This window comes from Nannobrachium achirus (genome assembly GCF_963921795.1).
Source record: "Nannobrachium achirus genome assembly, chromosome: 22".
Classification (NCBI taxonomy): Eukaryota; Metazoa; Chordata; class Actinopteri; order Myctophiformes; family Myctophidae; genus Nannobrachium; species Nannobrachium achirus.
Genome location: NC_137829.1, coordinates 21,806,930 through 21,819,924, shown reverse-complemented (window position 1 = coordinate 21,819,924; position 12,995 = coordinate 21,806,930). Strand labels below are relative to the sequence as shown.

Sequence of the window (12,995 nt, the reverse complement as noted above, 5' to 3'; positions counted from 1 at the left end):
GGTATCATCTCATATTTTCAGATATCCAGTTCATTTATTCTGTTGCTACTGCACATGAATTGTGGCTTTGTTAGGAAAGCCACAGGTATTCATCATCAAATTAAAATGAAACGGTACAGTAGGTTTATTTTATCATTTAACCGCCATAGCCATGACAGAAGTTATTTAGAACAACTTTAAAGCTGCAATCTGTAACTTTTATGTCCTACAAGGGATTCGAATCCGGGTCTCCCGAAACCGGGTCAACTCTCAGCTAAGAGGCAGTCCCCGCTTGGCGGGGAACCAAATATAGACCCCTGAAGGGACCCCGGTCAATGAAGCATCTGTGTCACTCTAGATTTTAACCACTTTAACCATTATTTTATACTGTGCCACCGAGTACCACGCTAAGAGCTTGTAGATCTGCTATTTTTGAAAAATCGAGATTTTTTTTGGGCAAAGCAAACATTTTTAACTCAAATCTTTGCTTCTGGGGGGTCCCTGCTACAATAAAATATTTTAAGATGGGGGTATGCGGCCAGATACATATAATCTGTTTTAATCTGGTTTTGAGAACCACCAGTGTTATACCAACACAAGCGTTTAAAATAACTCTTCGGATTTAGAAGACATTTGTAAGAATCGGCCACAGGTCAAGTAGCTGAACTTCAAACTGAAGATTGTACCATGTATTCATCAAAACATGGCATCAGCATCACTCGCTCAACATGCTCACCTTGCTGCAGTATCTTGCCAAAGTACTTGTTATGGCTGGTGCAGTTCCACCGGCGGTACCTGAACTGGTACTGGCACTCCCTGACGCCCAGCCTGGCGCCCTTGGCCACCTCGCTGACGATCTCCGGCTGGGTCTGGCACAGCTCCGCCTGCTTCCCCGCCAGCCGCTTTGTCTTCCTGCAAATGCTGTTGGGGTCCATGACCAGCGGGCTGCCCACTGCCCTGCAAGGGGGAGAGAGAGGTACAGGGATGGGACCAAATGAAAATGTCATGTCACAGAGTTATTGTGACCAAAAAATAATTGCGATTTAGGATACGATCGCGATAATCAAAACATCCATTATCCTGGGGCGTAACATTTGCCAAAAAATAGCAGATCAACAAGCTCACAACGCGCCGTGTCGCAACTCAACACGTTGTGAGCTTTTAGATTTTTGAATTTGTAGATTTTGTGAGCTCGTAGATCTTTTGGCAAGAGATTTGGTGAAAAAAAGGCTGTATCAAGTACAGTATGTTATTTCCAGGTCCGTTTTACCAATTACAGAGGGTTTAAATGGTATCGCATATGCAGCTTGGCCAATAAAAGGTGAATTGATCCCTATGCATGAGGGAGGATAATTTCACTATACATTTTAATCTCCACAATACGATTATTGTGAGGGTTTTTTATCACGATCAACAAGGCTATAGCACGTTGGAAGAGAAGAGAAGAGCTTAGAAGGACCACAGGGCTGTCCGCTAGAGCTCGGGCGATATGGACAAAAAACAAATATCACAACGATTTTGACCAAATAACCTCGATATTGATATTTGCCATTTACCGGTATATGATAATATATATTTTTTTATTTCATTTCATTTTTAAAATAGTTTATGAGCGACAAAGCCAGATATCCTACATCTGGATTTGTCCGTTTGTCCCAAGAAAAGGGACGCTCAGGGTCACATTGGCCAAGCTTTGCGGGACGCTAAATGAAATGAACCACTCAAATCACGCTGGCTGTGATTTGATCAACAAGCTCACAACGCAATTTATGATAGAGGGTGCTTGTCCGCAGTGCAGTCTGTGAATGATCCCAGCATCACCGAACACAAGTACAGACAAAAATCACGTGATCTAAAAAAATAACAAGTTGGTTTAGACTATTTTGTGTTTCTTTATTTTTTTTTAAGAAAATGTGTAAGAAAATAAAAAAACGCTGCTTTGTGCTGCTTTTTTGGCAAAAACAAGCAACATTCAACTGGTTTTAACTCAGCAACGGAATATCGCGACCGGACCACCCGTGGGCGGATCGCCGCGACGCATAATATAATAGTCTATGTTTTTTCAAAGGTATGTGAAAACACTGTGATTTGCTGGCAAGGGCAGCTATAGACAGTGTTTTAACTCTGGCAGTTTAAAGAATTAACTCTCAAATACCTGGAACGCGCCCGAGTCGCGTTAGATTTTAACCACTTTAACCATTATTGTATGCTTTAACCTTAGAAAAATAGCAGATATACAAGCTCACAGCGCGGCACCGAGTGCCGCACTGCAAGCTTGTAGATCTGCTATTTTTGAAAAATCTTGAAAATGTGTGCAAGTCTATGAATATCTTTGACCCGATCTTTGACCCGACTTCTAAATCCTTCCTCTAAATCAGTGGTTCTCAAACCTTTTCATGTCAAGGACCCCCAAAATTACAGGTATTTAGCCACGGACCCCCATCTCAAAATATGTTGTTCCAGGGACCCCCCAGAAGCAAATATTTGATTTACAAATGTTCGCTTTTAAATAGATATATTCAAAGACTTGCAAAAAAAAAAACATGATTTTTCAAAAATAGCAGATCTACAAGCTCGCAGCGTGGCACTCGGTGCCGCGCTGTGAGCTTGTATATCTGCTATTTTTCAATAGTTAAAGCAGTCAATAATCCTAACTCAGCAACGGAATATCGCGACCGGACCACCCGTGGGCGGATCGCCGCGACGCATAATATAATAGTCTATGTTTTTTCAAAGGTATGTGAAAACACTGTGATTTGCTGGCAAGGGCAGCTATAGACAGTGTTTTAACTCTGTCAGTTTAAAGCATTAAGTAGTTCAAATATTTGAAACCATAACGGAATAAAATACTTTTCTCACCGGGGTTTTTGAAAACATGGACCCAGGACCTCTTCAACAGCTCTGATAGATGAGTGTATAACACTGGGATAAATTGTTTACTTCAGCTCTTAATGGGGAAAGAGGGCCTTGGCTCCTTCACTGGAAAGCACTGCCCAGAGTGTGTGGTATTCCCAGGGCCGCCGGGCCTTATGACTTCAAATCAATATCACCAATTATTTCAAACTTTTGCCTCAATTACAATTAATGAACGATTGTTATTTATTTTATTTATTGTAAAGAATGTGCAGATCGACAAGCTCACAACGAGTCAAGCTGCAACGCATTGTGAGCTTGTAGATTGTCTATTTTAGCTATACAGTATTGTTGGACACACCAATTGTACAACAAAGCATAATACAGGGTCAAGTGGTTAATCAGACTAATGGATTGTCGATTATGAAAATAAATCTGTGTTGATTTGTTATAAAAAAAAAATGTATATCTTATATACATACAGGCACGCACAAACACAAACACACACGCACGCACGCACGCACGCGCGCGCGCGCGCACACACACACACACACACACACACACACACACACACACACACACACACACACACACACACACACACACACACACACACACACACACACACACAGTATACCGTATAGTCATTTGCTTTAATAAAGCTAAAGACATTCGTATGGAGGATAACATGTCAGCATTATCTCTGATTTAATCAAAACACCATCAATTACATCCCTAATATCAGGCCAAGTACGTCATGGAAAGCCTGATCGTCCTGCCCAAGTTCTGCTATCACTGTGCAACTTAAACACATGATAATAGCCGGCGGCCTGGATTACCATTATGGATTTCCTGTAATCCATTCTAATAATTCAACTTGTCTTGAAGATTACGAGGAGTGGAGTGCAAATCATCCCATGACATGAGCTATGATATCTGTTGCCTGATTTGAGAAGCTGTTCAATTGTTTTGTACGCAGTTCTTAAATCCTTACACAGGCTCCCTGTAATGTCAAAGAAAGACCAAGAATACTACTGTTGGTCTATAAAGCATTGTCTATAAAGCAATTGCCTAGTTGTTGAAGTGTGCAAGACATACTGTATACACTTGCCTTGCCTGCTACTGTATAATAAATACACTAAACCAAAAAGACGAATAGACTACAAAATCACACACGTTGCATGCACACAAACACACAGTAAAATCCCAGTATGTATTTGTACCTACAGTATACGAGTGGACACTCCCAGAGTTAAAGGAACACTCTGGACTTTACAGCGTATCAGCCTCCTTATACTGGTTATTGACAGTGTATTGACAGCGTCTCTATGGAAACAGCACCAGAAGCAGCCAGAAGTGGATGTTCGGTGTGTGTGTGTGTGTGTGTGTGTGTGTGTGTGTGTGTGTGTGTGTGTGTGTGTGTGTGTGTGTGTGTGTGTGTGTGTGTGTGTGTGGTATAGCAACAGGAGACAGTCGCCATGTGCTAGATGTAATTCCAGTTCCTAGCAATCCCGCTTAATTAGCAGGTACAGGTACGGCACTTAACAACACACACTCCCACACGACAACCACTGATTATCAACCACTGTCATCAAGGATGGATGGGTGTGCGTGTGTGTGTGTGTGTGTGCGTGTGTGTGTGTGTGTGTGTGTGTGTGTGAGAGAGAGAGAGAGAGAGAGAGAGACTGATAAAAATGGAATAGTGTTCTGTGAATGTGAGACAAGTATGTGTGTGTGTGTGTGTGTGTGTGTGTGTGTGTGTGTGTGTGTGTGTGTGTGTGTGTGTGTGTGTGTGTGACACGTGTGTGTGTGTGTGTGTGTGTGTGTGTGTGTGTGTGTGTGTGTGTGTGTGTGTGTGTGTGTGTGCACACACGTGTGTGTGTGTGTGTGTGTGTGTGTGTGTGTGTGTGTGTGTGTGTGTGTGTGTGTGCACGTGTGTGTGTGTGTGTGTGTGTGTGTGTGTGCGTGCGTGCGCATGTGCGTGTGGAGCATGGATTGACAGCCAGCTCTGTCAGTTGCTCACACAGTCCAGAGTGGTTTTTTAACAATGGGAGGTGTAGAGTCGTAAAATAACTGAGCATACAGTATCAAGTTTTGTTCCTCAAGTCGAGAGAGAGAGGGAGGGAGAGAGACAGAGAGAGAGAAGTGAAAGGAAAAGAGCAGCTTCATTGAGGTCTTATTTTCACACAGAGAGGAGGAGGGAGGAGAGAGAGAGAGAGAGAGAGAGAGAGAGAGAGAGAGAGAGAGAGAGGGGGAGAGACGAGAAAGCGTTGGATCCGGTGATAAAGTGAGACAGAGTACCAGTCAGACACAGTCAAACTATATTGGACATATGTTTTGCATTTTTAAAAGACAAAATGTCAGACAGTTAAGCATAACGCGTCAATAACGGTACTCCTCGACTTTGGTCGACAAGTATGCCACCCTGCTCCATTAATGTGTAGATTCCTTAGAGATAGAGATAGACCCAGACAGCACCTTCTAACTTCTCCAACGTTTTAATTTCAAGTAACTCTAAGAGTAACAGACCTCTAAGGGACAATTTGGAACCCCCTCAAGGACACCTGAGGGTCCCAGGACCCACTTTGAGAACCATTGCTCTGACTAGATCCCAATGTTCTTATGTTAGGAAATAATACAATATATAGTGTGGCACAGGTACCATATGCTTTATTTCTCCACAAAATGTCATGAAACAATGATGGCAAACGTGTCATTGGGCGTACAATATGTATGCAATTTATACTCTGTTGTATGACGTGTCACTCGATGTCACTTGCCAACAATTGCCTATCTACGAGCTCCCAATGATGTGATGTGACACGTTGTGAGCTTATAGATCGGCTCTTGTTGTTAAAGGAGGCTTTCAGACCAAAACATTTCCCCCACCCTAAATGTGCCTTTTTTCATACATCTTCCTACATGGTTTGGTGGATTTCATTCATTGTTGCCCCTCTTCTGAGACCGGCCAGTGGCGGGGCTCCAAGCATACTAGCCTAGCCGGCCCGGAACTCTCGCGAGAAGGCGAGAATCTCCCCTATGCTTTAGGAAGCAAGTCTCCACTGCCGGTTCTCATCCACTACTAGTGTGGAAGGACTAACAGCACGTACTGTATGTGCGTCTCTTGGAACTAGAAATACACGAATCATAAAAAAAACAAAAAAATAATGGGAATTTGGAGTGGCTGAAATAAGCACTTTTAGGAGAAGCCCACAGCCCCATTTTAGCTGTGGAGAAGATGTATGCAAAAAGGCACATTTAGGGGGGAAATGTTTTGGTCTGAACGCCTCCTTTAAGCGACACAAGTGTACGAAGTATAAATCAGGCTTTACTCACTAATACAAAAGAACACGGCAAAATGCAGAGGGTTGATTCAACTCTGAGACCCAAGAGTCAAATGGTACCGTCTCTCTAATTTGCTTATCTCTATTTTTCTAGATAGATCTGAGGCAATGATATGAATGTTGATGGATGACAAAAGGCCAGAAGAACTCTGGATAAGAGCCCTCCGTGATATAACTTCATTACATCACAGTACATTATGTCAAAGATCCTGCCATCAGCAACCCTAATTAATTAAGAAATCTCTCTCTCATTGGATAGGATAGCAAAAGAAACGTGTTGTTAAAATCTGACGTGTAATCTCTCCTCTATTCTCCCTGATGATGGTGATAGATGAGCTCTGATGTAACTTTGGCGATAGATGTACTCTGTATACTCCTGTTGGCCTGCGTTCAAAACCCACCAGTACCTTCCCCTCTGCCTCTCCCGTGATCTCCTGCCCTCTCGTCCTTGTTGCCATCTCACTGAAGACAATCAAATCAAATAAAACCACAGAGGGGAGTTGTGGACCTCTCCCCCCGCCGGCAAATTGTTGCTGTCGGGCAGAAACCTTGTATCTCCACCTTTCAACTTCAGCTATTTCTTGCTATTTTTTAAGTGAAAGTGGTTAAAGGACAACATTGTTTTTTTTACAACAAGGCTTCATATTTTAGTTTAGTCATTAGAGAAAAGAAAAGATGAGTGTTAAAATGTTTTCATTTACTTCTTTCAATCATTTTAGTGATTTTAACGATTTTGATTTGCATGAGCAAGTGGCTAAATATGACTTATTAGACACAACAATAACCCCATTCCCAAGATGCACTGCAATCTTTCATGGGCAGATGTGACTTATGGGGGCTGGTCTAAATAGTAACAAAGAAATTGCCGCCTTATTGTATCTAAAAAGACATATTTAGCCACTTGTAAGCATACCCCCACCCAATGAAATCAAAATACTAAAATCTCTAAAACAATAGAAAGCAGTAAATGAAAACATTTTAACACTTTTCTTTTCTCTAATTACAATCTAAAATATGAACCCTTGTTGTAAAAAAACAAAGTTGCACTTTAAGTGCGTCAGTGTTTTTTTAAATAAATATTGAATATTGAATGATGAAAAGTGTTAACAAGAGCTTGTGACTATATAATTACTACACTGGATCCAAGAATATACAGCTTATTTTGTCAATTTTTGGAAAAGTAACAGTTTTGGACATACAAGGTTTCCCCCCGACATATAAAGTGAATCACAGCGGTGCACCTCAAGCTCAGGGCAAATAGATAATCGTATGGGCTCGGCTTCAAACCGCCACAGTTACACTACATCTGTACATGAACCCACAAACTTTCGCACAAGATTCAAGTTCAAGATAATTCATTGTTATATCCCATTATACAAATACAAGTATAAAAGAGTAATAGAGTAAATCGGCCACCTCGACACTGCAGCAACGGGACACATAGCCGAAGAAAGAGCAATACAGATAGCATTATAAATAGCAGTAAAAAGGTACAATAACTGCACAATGTAAGGTGCATTTGGCTAGGTGCTGTACAGTTCACACATGCACACTTGCGTGAACACCTACTGTACCATGCTGCATACATACTGCACATACATGCACGCGCTCCAGAGCGTGCACGTGCGCGCGCGCACACACACACACACACACACACACACACACACACACACACACACACACACACACACACACACACACACACACACACACACACACACACACGCACGCACCATGCATGCACCATGCACGCATGTACCATTGAGATAGGAATCAGGCAGTGGTTAGTTATTCTTCCTGTTTCCCAATTATTGACACTAAAGTTCTCATTCATCACAGCCACACTCGCACACACACACACACACACACACACACACACACACACACACACACACACACACACACACACACACACACACACACACACACACACACACACACAAACACACACACACACAGACACACACGCACGCAAGCACGTACGCACGCACGCAAGCACTCACTCATGCACACACGCACACACACACAGACACACACACACACACAGAGAGAGAGAGGGGGGGGGACTATAAAGATCTTGTTTAGCCATTTCATGCAAAGTGTCTCAGTCAAAACTCTCCACGCTGATCAGCGTGGTTAAACGGACTCCAACCAAAACACCAGGCGAGATCCTCTGTAAAGCCAGCGATATGATCGAGAGCCTTACCAAAACACTGTCTCGCATGAACTAATCCTGAAGATAAAAGTCCCAGAATAGACAGAGAGAGAGAGAGATAGGGGTAGATCGAATGAGATAACGGCACAATATTATACAAATAGTAATCGTTCGCAGAAGGACTGTGTCAAACAGGCCAGATGTCAGCTCAGATACGTAGTTCAAATTCTGTATCTGTACATGACTGTTGGGAATATTATCACTGCTTTACCAAAGTTTTGCAATCTATATTGTATTGATTCAATATTGCCTTTTTTTATGTTTATGCGATCTATTTTTATTTTGTTAATTATTTGAACCGTGGCATCCCTATTCTGTGCAATTTTCAAACAAACAAGCAAACAAATCTAAGAAATTCCATACATAAAAGATATAATAATTAAGAAGTAGCGAAAATACAAGCTCGAAGTAGTGAACATACCAGCTTGTAAAGCGAGCGAAGCGGCACGTTGTGTGCTTGTAGATCTGCTATTTTCACTAGTTTGGCTCCCAGGCAAATGTCTAATCTCTCTCTTTGGGTCTCGACCTGAAAAGTTTGGGAACCACTGATGTAGAGGACTCAGAGAGACAGACAAATACACTGTGATTTTCTACCAAACTGCAGTCTATATAAGAATGAAGACAAACATATGTTACTGGTATTACAATTTTCTAAAAGCAGCACGAAACAAAATGTATTTTTGAAAATAATTTCAAAAATATGAATCATTATTTAAAAATGCACACTTGGCTCATAGTCATAACACCATTGCAGTTGCTTTGGCAGATACTGAAATGTAATTTCAGACCATGTCCCAATATGTGATTTTTGAAAAATGGCACCCCAATATTTGGGGTGTTTCCCTGAAGTTCTGAACTGCCTTCACTGAATGTGTGTGTGCCAATCCATGCTTCAATCCAATCATTTTATAGAAGTATCTTCTGAAGTTCTGTTCTGTTCTGTATTCTATTGCTAGTCTGGCCAGTTCAAATACTCCTATCTTGACTGCTTTTTAGTTTGGAGATCACTTGACAAGCATTTTGACGACTTTGTCATTCACGCTGGGGCCATCACTACACCTCCCCCTTATTTTTTTAATTTCTTTGCGGATCTGCACTGATCTCAGAAATAGCCCCTATGGAATCCTCAAGACTGAAATATTTAACCCCTGTGAGTAGCAGATTGTTTTTCACAATTTCACCCTTATTTGGACACATCTAGACAGCTTTCCAGTTTCTTTTTTTTCTCCTTCAAAAACTGCACCATACAATATAAACCTCAGGGTTTTACTGTGTAGGAGGACCTAAGGGTGCAGGTCCAAGAGAGATTAAAAGTGTAAAAGCCCAGCACGACCTCCGGTTTCATTAGAAGTCACATGAATGCCACAGATACAGCACTGCGCTGCCCTGGCTCTGTCTGTCTTTTTTCTTCTTTTCTTTTTTTGCTCCACCCACGAAACGAGCGAATTTCATCCGTCCTTAATCCCTCAAGTATGCTAGAGATGAAAACAGTCACGACAAGCGCTCGTCTGGGACGCCAGAGTAAGAGGGAGGCATGAGAGAGAGAGAGAGAGAGAGAGAGAGAGAGAGAGAGAGACACAGAGAGAGAGAGGGGGTGGATAGGTACAACGGCATAGATTTAGGGAAGACATGCATCCCCAATGTAAAACTGCAAAAGAAGTCAAACTAATCAGATTAACAAATCAGAATGAACAGAGGATATGCGCGAGACATCATCATCATATCCAGAAGTTATGCGGGAACACCTACTGAGTGGCAAAAAACTACTTTCTGGCCTTAACAGCCCATACATCCAAACAGAAAAGTCCTATCTGATTGCATTAAACCACGTTAAACTACATTAAACTCACTTTGCCACTCGATTTGCCATTCATTTTATGCATGCGCATACCCTGGCCGCTATAGCCAACTGCATGCTAGTCCAGGTCACAACCAGGAGATCTAAAGCAGTGGTTCTCAAACTGGGGTCCGGGTACCCACAGGGGTCCTTGGGGGGAACCCATGTTAATCCTATTTTATACTTTGGCTATTCAAAAATAGCCGATCTACAAGCTCACAACATGCTGTGAAGCATTTTGAGCACGTAGATCAGCTATAGTATAGTATTTTGAAAAATACTATAGCTGTGAAAATCGTGAGCACAAATCCTCTCTTTTGGAGTTCTCTGGCACAAAACATTTTCGTAGAGGTCTGTCACCTAATGTATATCAATTTGGGGGTCCTTGACATGAAAAATGTTTGAGAAGCACCGACATAAAGGCAGGAAGAAGTGTGAGGATTATTTCCTCGAGTGGAAGTTCTCATTGGGTTCATGCTAGTGGTAGGGATGGGACGATATGCAATATTATCGTTTATCGTGATAAAAAACACTCACAATGATCGTATCGTGGAGATTACATTCATCGTTAAATCGTCCTCCATCATGCACTGGGATCAATTCACCTTTTAATTTGCTGAGCTGCATAACCGGTACCATTTAAACCCTTTATTGGTAAAATGTACTTATAATATACGTACTTGATACAGTCTTTTTTTTACTCTCTACCCAATCTCTTTGCCAAAAAATAGCCGGTCTACAAGCTCACAACACGTCGCGTTGGGACGCGTTATGAGCTTGTACATCTGCTATTTTTTGGCAAACGTTCCGCCCCAGGATAATGGGTGTTGGGGACATTTTGATTATCGCGATAATATCGTAAATCGCTATTTCTTTGGTCACAATAATCGTGATATGAAGTTTTCATATCGTCCCATCCCTAGATGGTGGTTCCAGTTTCCAACACTGAAAACATGGCTATGATCCACAATGGCACGAACAACACTGCTGTCTGCCATGTGCAACCAAGACAAACTCGATCAGTTACACAGAAAGGTAATCTGGCAGGAATTTGTGGCCTTTAATGACCATCAGAACAAAGTGTTTGAATTTTTCATCTGATCCATCTGATAGTGGGGACAGAGAGAATAAAGACGTTATGTGGTTGTAATGTGTTACAGTTATAGGGATGCACAATATATTGGTCATCATGTCATCAATAACGAGTTAAAGCTGGAATCTGGAATTTATTTTATTGACTAAAACGTTATTTTAACCAATTTGCATGGTAGAGTATGTTATTGCGACCGTCAGGGAGCAGTTTACTATGAAAACCTCCACCGGCCGTCCGTCCGTCCGTCCGTCCGTCCGTCCGTCCGTCCGTCCGTCGGTCACACATCACACCTTTGCCCTGCTCATATCTCCGCATCAGTATGACATCACACCACATGTGTACACAAACCTTTGTGTACGTTGCTGTGGCAACAGTCTGTTGTTGCTGGTTTGTTAGTGTACGTTAGCAACCACCTTAGCAACCATGGTTTTACCCTAGCAACCAACTGTTTACCCTAGCAACCAACTGTTTACCATAGCAACCATGTTTTTTTACCCTAGCAACCAACTGTTTACCATAGCAACCAGATACGCAGAGCAGGGATCTCCATATATGGGCATAAACAGGTGACATCACACTGATGTCAGATACTCAGAGCAGGGATTTCTCCATAATATATGGGCATAAAAGGGATTCTGTTAGGGATCTCCATATATGGGCATAAAAGGGATTCTGTTAGGGATCTCCATATATGGGCATACAAGGGATTCTGTTAGGGATCTCCATATATGGGCATAAAAGGGATTCTGTTAGGGATCTCCATATATGGGCATAAAAGGGATTCTGTTAGGGATCTCCATATATGGGCATGAAAGGGATTCTGTTAGGGATCTCCATATATGGGCATAAAAGGGATTCTGTTAGCGATCTCCATATATGGGCATAAAAGGGATTCTGTTAGGGATCTCCATATATGGGCATAAAAGGGATTCTGTTAGCTGTTAGTGATCTCCATATATGGGCATAAAAGGGATGCTGTTAGGGATCTCCATATATGGGCATAAAAGGGATTCTGTTAGGGATCTCCATATATGGGCATGAAAGGGATTCTGTTAGGGATCTCCATATATGGGCATAAAAGGGATGGTATCCCAGATGATTAGGGGTGGGAAATATAATCGATATCGCAATACATCGCAATAGTTTATCTGCCAATACTGTATCGATACTTCAGGCAGTAGTATCGCGATACTTATAAAAATAAAAAATGTTCCCATGCATATGAACCAATGGTAGAAGTCAGGTCCTGACACTCCGCTGCCTCTAGATGTCGCTGTACTATAGTAGCTACTTCCCCTTCCCACGGTTCAGTGGGTGAGGTCTCTTGAGAAAATGGCTGCGAACAACGAAGACAACAACATTAGAGCAGCGCCTTCAGCTTTTAAAGCTGATATATCGCAATAGTATCGCAATAGTATCGTATCGCAAAGATTTGCAATTTATCGTGATACTATTGCATCGTGACCCAAGTATCGTGATACGTATTGCATCGTGAGATTCTTGCCAATATCCACCCCTACAGATGATGCCCTGTTAGGAGATCCACACTAACAGAATCCATATATGGTCCTACCGACAGCTGCTATAAGCCAACCCTGGCGATAAGGTCTGAGTCAAAGAAATGCTTCTTTCCTGGCAAGAATTGCCCCTTTATACTGTAGGGCTCGTTTGTGT

The 12,995-nt window shown here is 42.0% G+C and overlaps 1 protein-coding gene across 1 annotated transcript in view; it reads right to left on the bottom strand.

Moving 5' to 3' along the window:
- wnt6b (wingless-type MMTV integration site family, member 6b) overlaps positions 1-12,995 on the bottom strand; it is a gene marked incomplete at both ends in the record, with an annotated part of 57,278 nt that overhangs the window by 27,572 nt on the left and 16,711 nt on the right. The window contains one exon of the mRNA XM_080753241.1: positions 716-936. Coding sequence (XP_080609367.1) covers positions 716-936 — 221 coding nt within the window. The remainder of the gene's footprint in view (positions 1-715; positions 937-12,995) is intronic.